Genomic DNA, 15,391 nt, shown 5'->3' with positions numbered 1-15,391 from the left:
ACCTCCCCCTAGGGTGTAATCCAGAGGTTAGCGAACCGCCTGTCTGACTCTCGTCAGGATTCACTACAAGTCTCAATCAATAACACTAAAGTCCTTCAATATAACATTTATATGCTACAAATCGTCCAACTATTCAAATTAAAGTATATGCCAAAAGAGAAGAGTTTAAACGACTAATTCCATAATACAGTATGTCGACCAAATATAAGATCCAAATTTCCTATTACAAACTATTTCTATCCCCGTGTCTCTCATGCCCGCACCTTGTTAAGGAAAGCAAATAATGGGATGAGTTAAGCTTAGTGAGGTTTCAAGAAAACATACAATCAAATTGACAAGATAACAATCACATATATCAAAATCTTAAAGCGAAGAAGGTAAACAATTACAAGCGAAGTCATTAACAGTTCGATTAAAATTTGGATAGTGGAATTATATCAAAATTGGGTATGTTAGCCTTGTATAACATAACATGTCTGGTATGGCGGAATGTTAAGTGATGAGTTAAAAATTTTTGGAATATTAAAAAAAGATTATAAAACACATACTAATTGTTAGTAAGAAAACTTCTAAAATATCTCAACTGATAAATAAGTAGATTAGGAAGACTTATTGATAAGTTAGTTTAGCTACGATTTTTACTATCTATAGCAAATGTTAAGGTAAATTTTACTTAGACAGCTTTTTAACAAAGTTTAACCCTAGTCATTTAAACATTTCAACTAAACTAACAAATCAACAAGCTTTTTGATAATTTTTTTTTATAAGTTAGTTTAACCAAACCTTTTCTTATCAATTTTAAATATTTGAACTAAATTAATAGATAAGCATTAGATAACATTAATCAAGCCTATTAAAGAATCAATAATCCAAAAATCTTGAGAATGATGCATGTTATTCTATTGGAAATGTTTTAGAATATATTAACTGGCGAATAGTTTGTAGTGTATAACTAGCATTTTGACCCTTGCTATACAACGGTCTATATCTAAGATGATGATGATGATGATAAAAGAATTATTTGTAATAGTTACATGAAAAAAGATTAAAAACTCAAAAGAGTATTATTTGAGTATCTATTTTATATCGTATTTATGCATCTTATCTTTTTTTTATATAAAATATTATAATTTCATTAAAATCTACATTAATAGTAGAAATTACACCATCAAACATATATAGATATCAAAGAACACATTTGAAGAAAGGATACCCTAGATCTGAAAAACAATAAAAATTACATTATAAATCTCCTAATTTAAAAAAGGGATGAAATAATTGTAACTCCACGGACATATGTACATGTTTCTAATTGCCAAATTTGTTGATTAACTGCTTAAGTTCAGATATTATGGTGAGATCTACTGAATAGATTCAAAAAATTCTAGATCTTCTAATCAAAATCTAAAAAAACTCAAATCTACTATAAGAAAAGTGAAAAAAATTATCAAAAACTCTCACTAGGAATTCCTAGAAAAGAATAAAACTCTCACTAAAAAAATTTAGGAGAGAAGAAAACTCTCACCAGACAACCCTAAGGAGAGAAGAAACTCTTGCTAGAAAATCTTAGGAGAGATTTTATTCGCACAAATGAAAAGAAACTATAAAGAGAGCTCCTCGCATGGTGAAAAGAAACTATAAGAGAGATTTTATTCACACAAATGAAGAGAGTTTTAGTTAGAAAGCTTTTTCCGAAGAGAAGGAGGAGAGATTTATTCTAGACTTGCATCTTATCTAAAACCTTAAAATATACTAAAAAGTATGGAAAAATCACAAAAAAAAGAATACCAGACACAACATTATTATCCCTTTCTCCCATATTTTCCCTTTTTGTGCCACCTTTCCCCCTCCACAACCCCCTCTTCTCAATACTCCCCTTACTTTCTACTGCTCTCTTTCTCACATTCTTAAGCTAACTTTTTCACATTCCTACAATCCTTTCTTGCTCCCTCAAATCCTACTTTATTTTTGCTCTACCCCCTTCACCCACTTACCTTATCTCTTATCCAGTGCTGTAACCCACCTGTCTCCTATCCTACTATTATTTTCATCTATTTATTACTATAAATGTTAACCTATTCACTTGACTCGTCCATTAACAAATGGGTTTGTGTATGTAATTTAATTGGATTTAAATGGGTGAGCCAATTAAACCCATTGATTAATGGGTATTAATTGACAGATTTGGATCGCTATTAGTGACCTACTTAAATAAGACGTAAATTCAATCTCAATCATTAATGGGCAAATCTAAATCACTCCAATAATTATTGTAAATCTAAACACTGATGCTGCTTTGGACAAAAGAAAAGGAAGAGCAAGTTGGGGAATAGTTGCAAGGATGAGGGATGTAGTAATTAGAAGTGTTTGGGCTGGGGTTGAACTGAGATGTAATGAGCCGCTAGTTGAAGAAGCAAAACAAGAATGGTGGAGAAAGATTGAGGCACAATCTGATTGTAAGGTGGCAATGAATAGAATCCTAGATGAAAGCACATAAGATGCGAAAATTGGACCATAATTGAAGACATTGAACTACTTGGAAAGTCGTTTTGTCAATGTTCTTTCTCCTTTATTAAAAGAGAAGGTAACTTTTTTAGTCATAGTTTAGCAAAATTTGCCTTAAGCTTAGTAGTGATGTTTTCTGGAAAGTTTCTTTCCCTTCTTGGTTAACTTGTTCAGCTGAGAATGATATAACAGCAGTTGCTCAGAGTATGTAAACTTTGGTCTTTATTTGCAATACAATGCTATGCCACTCTCTGGGAAAAAATTGTAAAATAGGCAAAAGAGGCCCCATAAAGTGCTGAACTGCTGATAAGGTTTAAAAGACTTTAAAGGACAAAATAATCTATAGAATCACAATGAAACTGCTGCAAATCAATTGATTACACCCCATTCATAAGATAAGACAAGATAAGTTACCCTCCATTCCCGGTTTTTACCTGCCTCGCTTCCCCATGGCCTACTGGTGCTAATGCATGGCATTTCTTTTTTTTTCTTTTTTTTGGAAGAACATCCTTTTAGAGTTACATGAAGGGGGAGCTCTCTTTAGTCTCCATTAAAGCGTCGAGTTCCTTTGGTTGATAAATTTTGACTGCACTGGTTCTAGGAGGCTGAAGCACTGAGATAGGAAGGGAAGGTTGAGCCATTTAGATAGGGCAAACTGATAGGTTGAGCTTTTGAAATGGGAGGGGAGGCTTTGATGGGCGGCAAAAAGGAAAGGGAGATAAAAGAGGAAGAAAGTTAGGTTCTTAGTTCCTGATTCATATATGGTTTTTTTTTGTGTTTTAAAAATATTAACAAAATTAGGGACATCTGTACAATATATAAATCCAGAGGAGTGGTAGATGGTGTAAGTAATTTGGTCGTATTTTGAACTTTCAATTTTATCCTTATAAAGAATTACTTTTTACCTTTATCATATTTTTGCCATTATAACTTACTTGTAACCACTCTAATCTAACTATCAATTTACTGTAACATTATAAACCAAAATTCTTTAATGAAATTTTATATCAATTTGATTTAAGTAAAAGAAAAAATATATTTAAAAATAATTCATTTTAATTAATATTGAATTGCACACATATTGAGTGTGCCCTTAGCATTAGTATAAAATATTATATAGAACTAATTAAGATTGCATATGTATATAACCACTGAAGTGTTTTAGTCAAATTAAAATAGTTTATGGTTATTAGGTTCTCTAATGTATATACCATAATTATACATATATGAATTTTTTTTCATTAAATTAGGCAATTATAGGTTGTGGGTATACTTCCCGTCCCATTTAAGGTTAGGGGAGAAAAATCCCCCTATCCTTACCCTTGCGCCCATCTCGTACCTTGCCCCGTTACTTTCTTGCGGGTACCGCCCCATTATTTTTTTATTTAAAATAAGTGGATTATGACTCTTAATTGTTTTAGCATCAATTATAAGCTTAAGAATTCCCAACTCAATCAATCATTAACGATTCAAAGATTGATTTGGACCTTGATCTTGAACGAGTGATGAAATCTTTCAATTTTTTTTCTTATACCATACATCGAAAGTAATTGTCGAACCGAGAGTGTTGAAACTTTGTTGTCAGACGAAGAATGTTGATAATTTTTTTTTGCTTTTGTTGTACTATAGAAGAAACCAGAGTAATCGGAAGCTCAACAATTTTGATTTGAGAAGATAATGGGCTGATCCCATTGACCCTAGTTTAGAAATTGACCCAATTCATTGCACGATGACGATAGGCTTCTGATCGCTTAGCCTTAAGATCAACGAAACTAAGGCTTGAAATTTAGTTAACATTTTCACACACACAAATAGATATATATTAGCTACTGCTCTAAACCTGATTAAAAGTGCTACAATATTATTCTAAAAAAAGTCTACTATCCAAGCACAAAAGTCTACTATTCTAAAAGATATTGGATTTTTACTACTTAGACATGAACTAGTGTTATGAGTTAAGCCTCAGCGGGCTCACTTATTGCTCCTAAGCATTTTCTTTAGGCAGTAGTTGAGGACTGGAAAGGCCACTGATTAGTGAGCATCAGCTAACTAGTTATTGCTAAATTCATGAATGTAATGCGATATTGAGCAGAGAAGCCTGGTATATCGCTCACAAGTACAGTTTTCTGACTTAAGCTTAATCCATGCAAAAGATAAGAAAACAAGAGGGGAAAAGAGACTAGTATGAATGTGCCTTTCAAACCATGAACTTTTTTCTTTTTCTACGTAAGTGGGAGATCATGAACCCAAAACCTCCTGATTACAATCCTCCCCCACTTCCCTCCTCATGAATCAAGAAAAAGTAAGCTCAATTATTCAAATCTATTGGTTCGTCATTTTAGAGAGAGATTCTATTCCACAATCCATTCTTTAGTTATCGTTTTTAGTCATCCAGAAAACTCTTAATGTGGCAGATTTGGAAGGCCAGGAATGGAGTAACATGCAAGAATCAAGAATGGAATCCTGTGCAGGTGGTAAACAAAAGCAGTATGTGAGTGGTTAGAATTCCAGCAGGTGCAAAAGGAAGACAAGGAGAATCAGGAACAGACAACGATAGCAAGAGAACAGGATCTCAGGTGGGTTCCTCCTCAAAGAGGCTGGATTAACGTGAACACAGATGTGGCTTTGAACCAGGAGATGAACAAAGTAGAGTGGTAGCAGTGGCGAGAGATAGCAATGGTAAGGTGTTAATCACCTGAGTATTCCCAAGGAGCAACTGTAGTGAGGCTAGACTGGAGGAAGCATTAGCAATCAGGGAAGCAATGATGCAAGCAAAAAGGAAAGGATGGAAGAAAGTGGAATTCAAGGCTAACTGCAAGATGATAACAAATAAGGTGAAAGAAAATTCAGCAGAAGACATTTTGACATCAACTGTTCCAAATGATACAAGGAAACTAAAAAGCTGTTTTGATAAATGTTGTATCTTTCACCAAAAGAGAAAACAACTGTGTTAGACATGGTTTAGCAAGGTTTGCTGTTAAGTGTTTGAGTGAGATTGAATAGGAAGGAAACTTTCCAGCTTGGCTGCTACAGGCAGCTCAAGCGGATGTAAGAGAGCAGTGGCTCTAGATGTACAGACTATATTGGTTTCTAATGCAGATGTTAACGAGTTTTGACAAATAAAAAAAAAAAAAAAAAGACAAATGTAATGTGGGTCTTATTGAGTAACAATATTGAGAAGTCTAAATTCTAAGCAGTACTCAATTCCAAGTGAAATCAAATGATGGGCTGTTTAAATTAAACAAAACGCTGCACCAACAAGATTTAATATAATGAATCGGCTAACTGAACAGATGCTTCAGCGTTACAATAACCAGATCCGCCTGCGAATTCATGTTATAGTAACCAGTTATAAGGTCACAAGGAAGATAACATATGGCCAATTTTCGCTCTACTGATATCAAATACTTGTTTTTCACTAGCACAAAAAACAATGAAGCAACAAAAAAGATTTAGTCTTTCCTTCTGCGAACGAAAAGGAATAACTTCCGGAAATTAATCAGGTCTGGAAACGCTCATCAAGGAAAGGACCAGCAATCATACCATTTTTCAAACCAGCCTTCTGCTGATAGATGTGGTATTCTGAACTTCAGTACAACCACCTCTAAAATACCACCTGCCTTGAAAGAAAAAGAGCATAACCTTGGGTCTACAGGTCCAGGCAAATTGAAAGAGACACTGAAAGGCCCAGTAGGACAAAGCTGCTGCACTTTCATTTCAAACACCTTAGAACAATTCTTCATGAATTGAGACTCGGTAATCACTCCCTCTATGTGAACCCGTCCATTGAGTTGTATGTTGCATTTCAACTTACCTGCATTGATGTTGTATGTTGAATAATGATTTGTAACTTTTGCATTTTAGTCTCCTGCTCTTGGAAACAGACCCTTTACAGGTTAAATGCATGCAAAATATTTTGGAATTATTCATCAGTCACAAGAAAGGCAGCCAGGAGCCTTTTTATCCTAGAGACTACCATAAAGAATGTATCTACATATTAAAACAATCAGCTATTGGTATAGAGGAGAGAAATTTGCACATGCTACACAGCTCTTTGACAACATTTGTAACGAAGGACATTTAGAGAATGCAGTTGAAAACCATGTAGGGGATAATCCAATGAATTTCCTGTCATTATTAGGAGACATCAATGACTAGCTTAACGTCCAGACGGAGAATCTTTTTCCCATTTTAAATTCACAGTCACTGCAGATGGAAATCAATGCCAGCAAATTTAGCTCTTAAAATTCAATAATAAAAGGTTTTGATGTCCAAAGATACTAGAATTTGATGATGAAAAATACAGGATCCCATGGCAGTTAGAAATTTCAGAGCAGGCATGCAAGGAAAAAGATAAGAACAGAATAGGAAGTTGAAGCTATGAGATGAGCGTACATATAGATAAAATGATATATATAGAAACTAAAGACAAAAGTTGATTTTCTATTTAATGATTTAAATGCACAGGTCAGCCAGAGTTCTCAAATCACAAAGCCAAGTTAATACCCATGGAGTGCTAAGCAGAGACCCTAACAAGAGCAGAATGGAAATACGGCTCATGCAGCAGGACATGTTTCGTTGAGTGCATATGTTTGTTGATGATTTACTACCTAAAGCTTTAAAAATTGAAGATGATTAATGTATGGATGCATTCTGAAGGCTGTCTACTTAGTCACAGTAGTTTCTTTCATTTTTTTCCCTTACTATACAAGCTTCTCTGGTGGTCATGTGGGAAACTTTTAAGTCTAGCCACAACAATCCACTATTTTTTCAGCTGGTATGTGGAGCTAAATGTGTGCTAGAGCTTTATCGGTATCTATCCAAATCCTGAGCAAAACAATTTAGGGAAGAGACTAGCTGAAGTTGGATAACTTACTCTCGCTACCCCTAACACCAGGAAGGGCAACACGAAAAAGATAGGCACTTTCACAGATACCTATGTCAACCAAACCTAGAGGAGGTCCAACGGCACCTTCTTCGGCAGTTCCAGATAAAGTAACCATTGGTTTCAACAATGGAGACTCCATAAACTGTTCCAATGTCACACTTTCACAAGTATGCCTGATTTTTCCTTGCACCACGGGAACAACAACTTCCTGTAGGTCGTGAATCGAACACATTAGAGTTTTGATACGAATAGGAAGTTTTTAACTTAAATTACTATATTCCGTTATAGGAGAGATCACAATATTGAAAACAGCCACGACATTAAATGTGTGGGCAGATACAAAATATAACTATCTTCAAGCTATTTTCCCAACCCAAGAACTCCAATGATCAACCAATGCAGCAAATGATGCAAAGTTGGACAGCAATATACCCAAGGAAAAGGGGAAGAAAACACAAAAAAAAAGGAAAAAGTGATAATTGCACATATTTAAGAGGATTGAAGGAAACATATCCTCGCACTTCTCAAGGTGAATCCTTGACGCATTAATTCATGAACCTTAATTTTGGTATCAAAAGCGTTAAGCAACAACATAGAATCAAAAGAAGAATAAAACAGGAAAATAATTTGCTTAAGCGGAAGGCAGTGGTAGTACTAGTTTCTATAAGGAACTCATTAACTAATACTAAGAGCACATGAAAAGAATCTTCTGTCACTGCTAAAGGACAGATTATAAGAAAAATGATTGCTGCGAAATCAAAAAAGCAATAAAGAAAATACAGAATAAATGGAAAGACACATGGAGAAAGCAAGGCACCGGAGGAGAAGATTAGAAACTGGGAAGGAGGGGAAGATGAAAATGAAAAAAAAAGGAGGGGAATTTGTAGACATATCATATCCTCCTATACTCTTCCTTATCACATAGTCCAAGGTTAAATCCTAATTACTAGTACTAGTAGACTAGTGGTACCCCCATACATATCTGAAACAGAAGGGAAGGGAGGGAAGGGAGGGAAGGGAAGGGTGTCAGCCTCATTTCCTAAAACAAAATGATAAAAATTTAAGAAGTTGTTTAAAATGATTTTTGAGTTTTTTCAAAATTAAAATAAGGAAAATAAAAAGAAAAGGGCCTAAAATGGGACTTGGCAAAGGCAACGGATTTGGGCCCACTAGAGTCCAGAAAAAATGGTTTTTTAACAATTTGGAGTCGCCACTCAGTATTGAATTTAGATGTACTGAGTCACCTATAAAAGAGTAATTTTTATTTTTAAAACACAAATTAAAACCCTATAACTAAACAACTCCAGGTCTTTCAAAATCAGAGAAATGAGTTCGAGGAGCTCCATTCGTGAGGTGGAAAGGTCGAGATTTTACCCTCAAGCACCTTTGCGAGTTTAATTAAACACTTTTAATTTTAAGGAAAAAATAAGTTAATCTATTGTTAAACATATAACATGTACTTGATTAACACAAAACACCTAAACAAATTAAAATAAATATGCATAACACATAAAGAGTGAAATAAAATGAAATGATTAATTCCAAGGTTTCTATTGGAAAAGCCATGAAACAACGCGCTCACGGCCCACTCAATTATACGCGACAAAATATAAAGTAATTAACTAAAAATAGAAGAAAACAAAGAAAAGGTAAAAATTAAATTACAAAAATTAAACGCACCTATGCCCCTTACGGGTTATATCAAGTTTAAAAAGAGAAAATAAAATTAATTGCAACTTGACTTGGCAAATGAGAAAGCTAATTAATCTAAAAGCTTACTAAAATAGTGCTAAGGACCTAATTGAAAACACAAAAATAAAGTTCCAGGGTCAAATTATAAAGTCCTAATAATCTGGGGAATTAATTACAAGACAACTGAAAATAGAGGGGCTGAAGCTGTAAATTCCTGGGAATTGATCATCTTCTCCACGACACTAGTCCAGGCTGCTGCTGCGTTGCTTCCCTTCAACGGGAATTCGCCAGAAAATGGAAACCATCACCTCCGGCTTGGACTAGCTGGAGTTTCCATTCTCTCTGTTCCACGTACAAACACGCCATACACACCTAAACGCTCACAAAAATGCAGAAAATAGCAGAAATGAAAAAGGAAAAAAATCGCTCAGGCTTCAATTCCCTCGGTCCTCTTGGTTTTCCGGCGTCACTCACAGGCTACAATCAGCGTTGGACTGATAGGAAATCCTCTCCACGTGCACAGGTTCAGGAGATTCATGCCTTTAGTTTAAATTTTCATTTGGGGTTCATTTGAGCATTTTGTCAAATATGTGATAGACATGAAAAAAACCACAGATTTCATTTTCAATGAGGATTATAGTTATCCAAATTTCTCAGAAACACAAGGGATTTCAGTCCAATTAACACACAAAGCATGTACATTCACAAAATCGCGCATAATCAACAGAAAAATTTTAAAGGACAAATTCAAAAGAAATGTGCTTTAAGAGTTTCAAGAATCTGATTAAAGAAAAACTGAAATTAAAGGAAAAGGAGAGCTTACAGTGCTCTCTCGGTGAAGATTTGCAGGTGGTGATGGAAAGTTCCGGTGGTGGCGGCGGCAACAGCAACTCCCTGCTGATTCCTTTGTTTCCTTCTGCTCTTTTCTGCCTTTCGTTTTTTCTTTCTTCTTTCTTCTTTTCTGTGTTTCTAATGGGACTTGGAATCCTAATTAAGGCATTGGAAAGATTCTGACGATAATTTTAGGAGCTCAGAGGCAATAATGATTTGAAGATGATCATTGAGAGGCGGTAGGCTGTGTCTTTTTTTATTCTTGGTTTTTTAGGAGAAGTACGATGATTGTGATTTTAGAAGATTGTAACTTTGGATTAGCTCTTTTTTTTAAAAATATTTTACTGTAATATTCTATATGAAAAATTTTCTAGTTTCTAGTGTAGATGTTTTTCTAGATATTTTTTGAGATGTTTATTAGATATATTTTGAAATATTTTAAAATTTTAAAATTTTTTGTAATATTTTTTTAAAAATTATCACCACCACCTCCTCCCTCCACCTCTCCTATCTTTCCTCCTCCTCTGCCCTCCTGTCCCTTCCTCTTTCTCCTCCCTCTCTTTCTTTCTCCTCTTTCCCGCCTCCTCTATCTTTTTCCTCTCCTCTTTCTTTCCTCCCCTTCTTCCTTCTCCTTCCCCTCCCTTTGATCGTCACACCTCACCCCTTTCCTTCCCTCCCTCCCCCGATCTAGGCGAGGCTAGATTGAGGTCTCTGGTTATGATATCGTGGCTAGATCATAACCTCTAGTCAAGGCCATATTTGGGAAGGTGGGGGGGGGTGGGGGGAGAGGAGGAAGGGAGAGGGGTGGAGTGTGGCGGGAAAGAGGAAGGGAAGGGAAGAGGGAGAGGAAATAGGAAAAAGGAGGGGATGGTGATGGTAGTGGGTGGTGGCGATAGATGGAAGAAATAAATGGTGTAGATTTTATTTTTTATTTTTTGTGTATATTTGGAGTTGTTTTTCATATGTTGAATGGAGTTGTTTTTATTTTTTTATTTTTTGATAGATTAAAGAAATAAATGTTATAGATTTTATTTTATTTTTTTGTATATTTGAAGTTATTTTTGATATATTGTATAAATGTAATGTTTTTGGAATTATTTTCATTTATATATAACTGTAACATTATATATAAAAAATTTGTCTAACTAAGAGTCAATGTGGTTAAGGAACTTTGGGACTCACTTTCGTCGTCCTCTTTTGGTTGTTATTTGCACGTGAGTTGTTTGCTTTCGGTTGGGGAAAGAAGGCAGCTGGAACGGGCTCGGCCTGGCTACGGTGGAAAGTGTGAACAGTTTTGCTCACTGTGGGCAAAACCAATATGAGAAGGCCAATAGTGCTGTGCTATGAACAGGAAAGGCCAGTTGCTTGTGGGAGCAAACAATAAGAAGGCAATTCATGCGCCTGGTACAAAAAAAAAAAAAAAACTTTTGATATTAAGGGTCTGTTTGGTTGGAAGTAAAATGTTTTCCTTGGGAAAATATTTTCCGTGGAAGTAATTTTCCATGAAAATCATTTCCCTTTCATCATTTTCAGGTGTTTGGTTAGCTTATTGAAAATATTTTCTTACTTCATTTTTCTGGTGTTTGTTTAACTTTTGAAATATTTTCACTTTTATCTCTATCTTTACTTTCTACACATTATAACTACATACTTCTTTCCATGCAAAATAAGAAAATTTATCTCATTGTTTAACTTTAAAAAATCTTGGAGAAATGTATATATGAATAAAAAATATCTCCTAAAGCAATAAACAAATTGCTGGCCATTTAGTGTCAAAAATCAATCATATGCAATGCTTATTGTGACATATATCTTGCACTCTCACTGCTGAAAGTTTCTCTAGAAAAGAATGTTCCTATTATACATAATTAATTACTAGCATAGGATGAGCAGGATGAGGTTTTTTTTTTTATTTTGAATATACTAGGCGGGGGGTTGGGTGGTACGGGGGAGGGAGTGTAAGGAAGAGGTCTTGGGTTCGAATCCTCCTGTTTACACTAAAAAAAAAAAAAAAAAACATACTACAAGATGTTTTCAGTAAGTTTGGAACATACTACAGGCGGGATGCATGAATTTCGGAAAACAACTTCAGTAAGTTTGGAAGGGAAGTTGTTTTCCATAAGATGAGTGAAAATATTTTACATAGGAAAATGTTTTCAGTAACTTTTGTGCAACCAAACACGGGAAATTAGGAAAATATTTTCCTGGAAAACATTTTCACCCGAAACAAACGGACCCTAAGGGGAAGCCCTTTTACATAATTGGTCATCATAAAATGGCCCAATAATTGGAGATATTTTGGAAACTCTCCAGGTATATGGACCCCAACAAAAATGAAAAAAAAAAATGAATGGCATGAAAGAAACATGAATGAAAAAGAGGATCGGGAATAAAGCAAATGGTGAACTTTTCCAATACAGTGCTACAATTTTGTACTTGAAACGAAAAAAAAATGATTCATAAGTATTGTAGAAAGATAAGTTAATTAAGTGGAATGTAAAGATAAATGGAAGAATTAGAAATTTAGATGTGATTACATTATATGGTAATTAATTATATGGTAATTAACGAGAGCATTAAATGTTATTATGAACAAAAATGTTATTAGAAATTGGATGAAAATTAAATTTTTGGACATGCGCATGTAGGAGTTGAGTCCCCCCATATTGTTTAAACATGAGTAATAATGTTTCATTGTACTAAAAATTAAAACATATTACATTAGTAAATAAATTTTTTATCCGAATAAAAAGAAAAAGAAAAGAACCAAAGAAAATTTGTACCATGATACAAATGATGATTGTGACAAGTAGAAGTGGCAAAATGGATTCATATCCACCAATCCATCCATATAAACCAACCTTAAATGGATTTGGATGATCCATATAAATTCAATGGTTTTAAATGGATAACCATTTAAATCCAATTATGTTGGTGGATTTAAATGGATTATCCATCTTATCCATATACATCCATTTAACTTAAAAAATAGAAAACACATTTATAAAAATGTGAGATAAAATCTTGTGGGGCCATCTATTTTTTTCTTCATAACTTCCTCAAATGCCAAGTTGCCAATAACATTAATTGCATGTTATTTGCTTCTAGCTCCTAGACTTCTTCCATCCTTTTCAAAATTATATTTTAGTCTCTACTCTTGTTTTTTTTAATTAAACTCTCATGTAGTAATGATTGCAAACATTTATATTCTTAAGTAAAGAAAAAGCGAGAATGCATCATGCAGTGTCAAAATAATTTTTATTTTTTTAATTCTTTTATTTATAAAAATAATTTTTCTAACGAGTGTCCCCGCAACATTGGTTAAGATATGTAAATGATAATTTTTTTTTTTTTTCCAAATCCTCATACTTGCAATCCCTCTCCCCTTATCACCTAACCCAACTATCCAAAAAAAAAGACACCTAATTTACTAAGTAATATAAGGTAGCTTGTATATCAATGGTATAATAAGGAGTTTCATATATTTTTAGGTACTACGTGCATATGTGATGAAAATATTTTACTTGTCAAATAACATAAGATTTCTTATTAGAACTCCATTTTATTCAAGACATCACTCTTGAACAGGAGTGCAAAAAATTGGAAACGTAAACTTCTTTTCACTGTAAAACCGTATTCAATTCATTCAAAAGTTATAAAAATGTAGCCCAGTTCTTAATTGTTCATTACTTTACAAAATGATACTTAAAGTAATGACGAAAGGTTAAATTGACCACAACAGTTAAATTTTCTTGAAACTAAACTAATTTTATGAAGTACTGAAATAGAGTAGTAGTACAAGCATTTGTTATTACCAAAAGGTTTTAGGTGATTTAAGGATAGAACTTTGGGAATTTGTATTTTTTGGAAAAAAATATTTGGATCTTAAATTTAGGATTTGGGAGAGTAAATGGATAAATGGATGGATCATGGTTTACACTATCCATTTAAATGACATCCATTTAGATCCATTTATTAAATGGTTTTAATTGGATTGGATCAATTTGATCCACTATCCATTTAACTAAAACCATTTATCAACCATATATCCATTTTGCCACTTCTAGTGACAAGTTTCAATTAATGAAATATCACTAGATTTAAAAAAGATTTAGGTACTAACATGAGAATCAGTTAGGCAACCATTCATTGACTTTTCTTTTTCTTTACTTACAATTGATCATGGTTTGGGGATTGCATCGCATATTTCATGAATTTTCACAAAATAATTTTATTTACACAAATTGTGCAATTTGTTTCATGTACTTAGAAGGCATTTGGTAAGTTGGTTCCTCAAGGAATGAGTTTCAAATTATTCATAGTGATACTTATCATTTGATTAAGGTTATTACTTAATTGGAATGAGTTGATGGATATCATAGGCATTTTGTGATGATCATTATTTTAATAGGGAATCAATATTTACTCACCAATGTAATTGATATTTTTAATTAAAAATAAAAATTTTAAAAATACTAGAAGAAATTAAAAGAGTGAAAAAAATTTAGAGAAAAGAGTAATAAAAAAATATAAACCTATATCTATATTTTTAGTTATAAAACACTCTATAGGTTTCAACAAAAAAATCCATTACTATTAACAGATAAATATTAATGATAGTGATAATGATCACAAAAGGTTAATTTATGTTGTATGGTTCGACAATCGATGATGATTAATTTATCAATTGAGTCTAATTTATATCTACAATTATTGTTGTCCTTTAGAAAGGCACATATTTTTTATTTTTCTACTGCATAATTCACTTACTACAGCCAATTGCCTTAACTTAGTTGGACCCACAAGGCCTGGACAAGGGTCCCACATTGAGTTGTTGTAATTGTAGTGGCTCTGCCCACGGTGGGAAGTTCATCTCACTTTCCACTTTCCACTTTCCACCATAGAAGCACCCTATGAGAGTTTATGTCATTCTGCTTTGCAAGGAATTTTTTTTTATTTATTGGTGATCATGATAAAGCACGTTTTACCTCCGATTTTTATTACCTGCTCCAAAGACAAAGAATGACAAAGAAATATGTCATATTCTATTTGTTTTCATCACCTCCAATTTTCATAGTATATTTGTTATTTGCATACTTTATTTTATAATATGAACATAGGTTCACTTAATATATTAGTTAAATTTATCATTTATACTTATTATTAGTTATTTGCACTTAATATATGTCATGACCTTTGGATTTATATCTAATTCGTCCTTTGGTTTATAAAGGTCCAAATAAATGCTTTTGAGCCTTTTGAAATTCCTTTTTTATTGTTTTTTTTTCACGCTTACATTTTATATTTTTATACTAACTAGCTGTTGAATAGATCTAGATAAATAAACAGAATTACTGTTGTAATAAACACACTACTTGCATCTAGATAAACACACTTACATCTTTCTTTGTAATATGCACTTTGCACTTACATCGTCCTACGGTTTACAGCCTTTCACACTTATATGTTTCTTTG

At 33.5% G+C, this 15,391-nt stretch overlaps 1 protein-coding gene across 1 annotated transcript; it reads right to left on the bottom strand.

The window, feature by feature from the left end:
* Positions 1-5,802: 5,802 nt before the first annotated feature.
* LOC113772568 (increased DNA methylation 3-like) lies at positions 5,803-10,214 on the bottom strand. The gene is made up of 3 exons (XM_027317194.1): positions 9,909-10,214; positions 7,382-7,601; positions 5,803-6,319 (listed from the first exon to the last, which is right to left on the bottom strand). Exons 2-3 carry the CDS (start codon positions 7,530-7,532, stop codon positions 6,024-6,026), a joined length of 447 nt encoding a protein of 148 aa, XP_027172995.1. The 5' UTR covers positions 7,533-7,601; positions 9,909-10,214; the 3' UTR covers positions 5,803-6,023.
* Between the last annotated feature and the right edge of the window lie 5,177 nt (positions 10,215-15,391).

The sequence above is a fragment of the Coffea eugenioides genome, chromosome 5 (genome assembly GCF_003713205.1).
Source record: "Coffea eugenioides isolate CCC68of chromosome 5, Ceug_1.0, whole genome shotgun sequence".
Classification (NCBI taxonomy): Eukaryota; Viridiplantae; Streptophyta; class Magnoliopsida; order Gentianales; family Rubiaceae; genus Coffea; species Coffea eugenioides.
Note: the sequence above shows the minus strand (reverse complement) of the source record. Positions and strands in the feature narration are given on the sequence as shown.

Excerpts from the sequence above, each read along its gene's own strand:
- LOC113772568 (XM_027317194.1), bottom strand. The coding sequence starts at position 7,532 with ATGGAGTCTCCATTGTTGAAACCAATGGTTACTTTATCTGGAACTGCC. Across the intron at positions 6,320-7,381 it reads TGGTGTTAGGGGTAGCGAGA|GTAAGTTGAAATGCAACATA; the intron begins GTAAGTTATCCA and ends ACATCAATGCAG.